The sequence below is a fragment of the Octopus bimaculoides genome, chromosome 5 (assembly GCF_001194135.2).
Source record: "Octopus bimaculoides isolate UCB-OBI-ISO-001 chromosome 5, ASM119413v2, whole genome shotgun sequence".
Lineage (NCBI taxonomy): Eukaryota > Metazoa > Mollusca > Cephalopoda > Octopoda > Octopodidae > Octopus > Octopus bimaculoides.
In genome coordinates, this window is record NC_068985.1 from 109,175,335 (window position 1) to 109,181,136 (window position 5,802).

The window sequence follows — 5,802 nt, forward strand, 5'->3', positions numbered from 1 at the left end:
CGTAATGTTTTAACTTTAATTGTCATATTTTTATACAACTTAGAAATCATGCATATTTATAAATATATTTTTTTAATAAATATTTTGAACATTCATGATATTTCTAAAGTTTTTATTGTTGTATTTGCTTGTCTTTTTACCGTACCTTTTAGACACTTTAGAGACTGAATACTATAAATTCATTTATTGATTCTTGAAGGAATTGAACACACATATTGTATCTTGCGTTGGACATATGGTATTATTCCTGTGATTTTCCACCCTTACGTATCCATTTTTACTATAAGATATATATATATATATATATACACACACACACACACACAAACACAAAAAAAATCACACCATTCATATTCAGTAGCACCATTAGTCCAAAACTACGATACAATGATACTTTCTAACAAAGATTATAGCAAACGTTAGCACACGGGAGAATATGCTTTATGTTTTAGGTTCAAATTCCGCCAAGATCAATTTTGCGTTTCATCTTTCTGGGTTCGATGAAATAAGTACCTGTTGAGCACTAGGATTGATGTAATCGATTTACACACCACCCCTAAACTTGTTGGTTTTGTGCCAAACTTTGCTACCAATATTTGGCTGAGTCCTTTCATACATTAACCCTAACGACTGCAAAATTAACAGACGTACAGGTATGGACTGTAAAGTTGGTAAATTACAAGAAAATGTTAGAATTCACACAAAATATCAAACACATTCAGAACTAATATTGGTGATCTCGACTAGGAGAAAACGCAGTATAATATGGAAGATCTGTTTGTGCATAGTATTCACTAACCCGACAAAAAACTTACCTGTTATACTTCTGTCTGATGCTAGACCAGTGCAATAGCAAACCATTTTTAAATGATAAAACATCGTGTAATGTAATTAACATACATAGCTGCTATCTATTGTATACTATTTACCATATATTAAATACGTCTCAAAAAAATACCGATAAGTACTTTATCCGGCAACTGTAACAATTCTTTCAGTTGGCTGTTTCAACATTTGTTTTGGTTTCAAATTTTCGCAGAAGGCCAGCAGTTTCAGGGAGGGGCTAGTCGATTACTTCGATCCCAGTGTTCAACTGGTAGTTATGATATTGACTTCGAAAGGATCAAAAGCAAACTCGACCCTGACAGAATTTGAACAGAGGACCTAAAGAAGGAGAACACTGCTGCTAAGCACTATACCCGGTGGGCAGAAGGCTCTGCTAACTCACCATCTTTGCTTTAATATAGATCGTAATATGATAAGTAACTTAGTGTTATGATCCTAAATTAATTGGCGAAAGAATTTTAACGTATATTTTATCGTGATTGTGAAGATTTTAAGAATTTTATGATCGTTTGCATCCCAGACTCGAAGTTACTAATTCTGAGTCTTTTCTCTATCGGAAACTTATCCTTACATCAACCCATTCTTTGTGTCCTTCCAGTCACATTCCCTGCAACAGTCTCTCTCTCTCACTCGATCTATCTATCTATCTATCTATCTATCTATCTATCTATCTATCTATCTATCTATCTATCTATCTATCTCTTTCTCTTTCTCTCTTTCTCCATCCCCTTTCTCTCCCCATCTTTCTCCCTTTCTCTCTCTCTCTCTTTGTTTCTCTCTCTCTCTCTCTCTCTCTCTCTCTCTCTCTATCTATCTATCTTTCTCTCTACCTTATTTTTTCCCAAGGTTGAGAGTTTTCAGAATTTTCAGTGATCTGCATCCTGTTTTCAATGGCAATACCTTATTACCAGGCACTAAACACTGAGGACACCATGTTGGGATATTTGCTATATTTAATATGCTTTCCGTTAAACTGAATTATAACGTGTTGTTATTATATTTATTAAAAGAAAAAACATAAGTCGTTTTCGAAACCTAAGATTATCCAGATTACTCTGAAACATAATTTTCTTTTGTTATTCTTATATGTTATCAGCCAACAGCAAATTCAGGTGTCTAAGTGGAGTAACCAATAAGCATCTCAATCGAAATTATTTTCTTTCTCACATATGTATGCCCAAAATATTTCAATTTAGTTCCTGCTATATTTTTCGCTCGTAGTAAATACTTCATTTGTATATATTGTTGAGATCTCTTATAAAAACTGACTGAGCCGTTGGGCTTTTCAACAATTAGTTTTTTGGTTTTTTTTAGTTTGGGCGTAATTTCTGGCATCTTTTCCTTATCATTTCTGTTTTCCTGTAGACTCCTTTTACTTTCTTAATTTTTATCTACATCTATCCAATTTCTTTTTTCTATTTATTCATATTCATATGTTCTTCGCTAATTTGTTCATATTTATATTCTTTCTATAAAAGTGTCTGCTTCTTCATACAATTACCTAATATTTTTGTAGTTCCCGTTGAGTATTCATGGCTACAAGTTATATTTCTTCTCTACTGAATAGGAAATTATAATCACTAAGACTTTTCTCAACGTAAAAATAAAGCATGAATAAATGTTTTTTTTTCAAACAGGAATATATATATATATATGAACATGTATTCCGATGTCCGTAAAAACTAAACTATGCATATCCACAATGGATAGCAAGGCTACTAACTCAGAGATCAGCTAAAAGATAATTCGTAACTTTGTAACTATTAATAGTTTACTCAGTAGTCCAAGAAATATAAACACTAAAATGTTTGTGTGTGTGTGTGTGTGTGTGTGTGTGTGTGTGTGTGTGTGTGTGTGTGTGTGTGTGTGTGTGTGTGTGTGTGTGTGTGTGTGTGTGTGTGTGAAGTAGCAGTAACAGAAATAAAGCAACACAAGCAGGACAAGTTTTAACCAATGCTATATTACCTTAACGCTCAAAATGAAGGGTGTCTTAACGTATCGAGCAATAGCCATTCTTCTGAGAAATAGAAGGGAATATGGGATTGGAAAAATGAAAATATTGTTCGCTATGCTTTCAATAATCTTGTATTTGTTGTTCCAATGTTTTCACTATAAATTTATCCAAAAAGAGCAAACTGGCCGTTGACCGGTTCTGAGCTTCGTTGAGCAACTCAGAGACATCCAATTTGGGTTAAATGTCTGAAGACATTTCCGATCCTCCGACCATTCCATCCAACATCTTTCCCACATGCCTTCCCGGCATCTCATCTATTTCCGTCACTATCAACATTGCACCTACACGACCCTCACTACCTTCACTGCTACACACGTATCTTCACTAGACCAACATCGTTTCCACATACACACATTTTCCCATACATCGCCTTACTTTCAATTTCATATCACTTACACACATACATATACACACCTGATTTACTTTACCAACTTGATCCCCGGCACACACACGTCCAGAAGCATGTATATGTCTCACATACCCCCATACACCATCTTGTTGGAACATGGCTACCCCCATATATTTACTCTTCGAACATTTATAACCACAACACATATCACTGTTCATCCAACATCTCTCTTTGACACATACGTATGAACACACTATCACACGTTCCTACATTTTCTCCGGCTATACGCACAGACATACACATGGACTCACAATGCGTAGGAATTTAGCTCCACATACACACCTCTGCACACACACACACACACTTACCCGCACGCACATGCACACACATATATTTTCATTCATTCATGTACATTCTTCCTCCATCCGCAAATCTCAAGTGCCTCTACAGTCATCTAGCTCTCTAGCCTTCGCTATGTTTTCTTTAGAGTTTTCTATTTCTGCACCTCACCATTTTTCTTTACTACATGTGAATCTAACATCTCCATGTCTCACGTTCATACTTTATTCTCCGCAGAGGATTTAATTAACTCTCTTCCATGTGAGTTTTACTCATTCCTCACCCTTATTCTCTTTGGGTTTTCTACTACTTATGGCTTATTCTTTAAAATTTATCTTTCCTCTTTTTCCATGAAAGTACGCCTTCCCTTCCAGCACATGCGCACACATCTATTACATTACTCCTTATTTCCAGATAACCCACCTGGCTAAATTTCTTTTAGCATTTCCTCAACATCATATAACTGCTCCAAACTTTTCCCACCAAATTTGTGTAATTTATAAATTAGTTTTTTCTAGTCTTACAAAATTCGTAATTTCGGTCTTCTTTTTCACTAATGTTTTGTACCATAATTAATTTTCAGAACTCTCTTGTCTTCCTCAACTTTCATTTTTGTCTTTCACCTAAGTTTCTTTTGTTCATATCTTCCTCCATGCAACAGCATTTCACGGCCATACATTTACACATACCTGTATTGTGAGCTCCACATTCGCATTGCCTTCCCTTCTACCTCACTCTCGTTTTCTCTGCTATTTCTTCAGACTGAATCTTCCTGCACCCCCGATTAAAGATCACATACACACACACGAACAACTCACACCCAAACACCTTACGACAATATACTTCTCCACGTGAACACTTTACGCACATACACCCACCAAAACATACACAGGCCACTACCCTCGTATTCTCGTCTCTAAATATATATATACACTTCTATACTTATATATACATCCACAACACTGCTGCTATAGAACCACATTCTTTTTTTTTTGTGTTTGCCCTCACAACTTGACAACCTTTGTTGGTTTGTTTACGTAACTTATAACATAGTGGCTCAACAAAAGAGATCGGAAAAAGTATCAAACTAAAAGAAATCATGTAAGTCGATCTCATCTGTGAAAACCTTCAAGGCGGTAGTCCATCGTCTAATGACTGAAATAAGTAAATAAGCTGCAATCGAACCCGTGTCCTGCAATTAGTTTTCTGTGATCCAGATACAACGTGATTGTTGTTGCGCACCAATAATACTATTACGCACCTCACCTCCCAAGATACAAGGCAAAAGCAAACAGAAGATGACGAAGATAAACGTCACTCACACTGAACAGAATAACAATTAATTTTTTTAATTATTTAATTATTTAACGTAATTAGATTGCCATTTGTTATATAATAAATCAATAATGTATTTTTTCTATAATTACTAGATAATTAAAATCATTGCAGTTGGTTTTTCTTTTTCATCTTTTTATTTTATTTTGGATTTCGGAATATGTGATTTTAGCCTTTATGTTATCTTCCTCATCAGTATTATTATTATGTCCGTCTCGGCCAGCCATTTACAGCTTCTTGAATCAATGGCAGAGCGTTACAGACATAAAGGAATTTCATGTAGAAAGGAACATTCGTTTATTTGAAGAGGAAATAATTTTTTTTTCTTTTCTTTTTTTTTTTCACTTGTTGCTTTATTCATGGCTGTCTGCTGTCGACATCATTGTTGTTGGTATTTTTGTCCGATGATTTATTTTAACGATAATACTTCATCATTTTAGAGATTGATTTAAAATTCGGTGCTAGAGCGGTTTTTCAAATAAGGTGACATTTTCATGTGACTCATCACGCGGCTTCTCAGGGACTGCAATTTGGGGTAGCTGCTCAACATTGATGAATCATCAGTCAGTGGATTTTCAAGGGCGCAGTAGCACATCAGATCGGCCATGGTCATCTGGAGGATTAAATTAGAAGAGTCATATAGACAGACAGACAGGCAGGCAGACAGACAGATAGATATATAGGCAGAGAGACAGACAGACAGATAGACAGATAGATAGATAGATAGATAGATAGATAGATAGATAGATAGATAGATAGATAGATAGATAGAGAGCTGGCAGAAACGTTAACACGCCGGGCGAAATGCTTAGCGGCATTTCGTCTGTCTTTACGTTCTGAGTTCAAATTCCGCCGAGGTCGACTTTGCCTTTCATCGTTTCGGGGTCGATAAATTAAGTACCAGTTACGCAGTATATAT

The 5,802-nt window shown here is 35.5% G+C and overlaps 1 protein-coding gene across 1 annotated transcript in view; it reads right to left on the reverse strand.

Moving 5' to 3' along the window:
• Positions 1 to 4,887: 4,887 nt before the first annotated feature.
• Positions 4,888 to 5,802, reverse strand: part of LOC106869778 (S-crystallin 3) — a 23,146-nt gene continuing 22,231 nt past the window's right edge. The window contains exon 6 of the mRNA XM_014915641.2: positions 4,888 to 5,496. Within this exon, the coding sequence (XP_014771127.1) occupies positions 5,332 to 5,496 (165 nt within the window). The 3' untranslated portion in view covers positions 4,888 to 5,331. The remainder of the gene's footprint in view (positions 5,497 to 5,802) is intronic.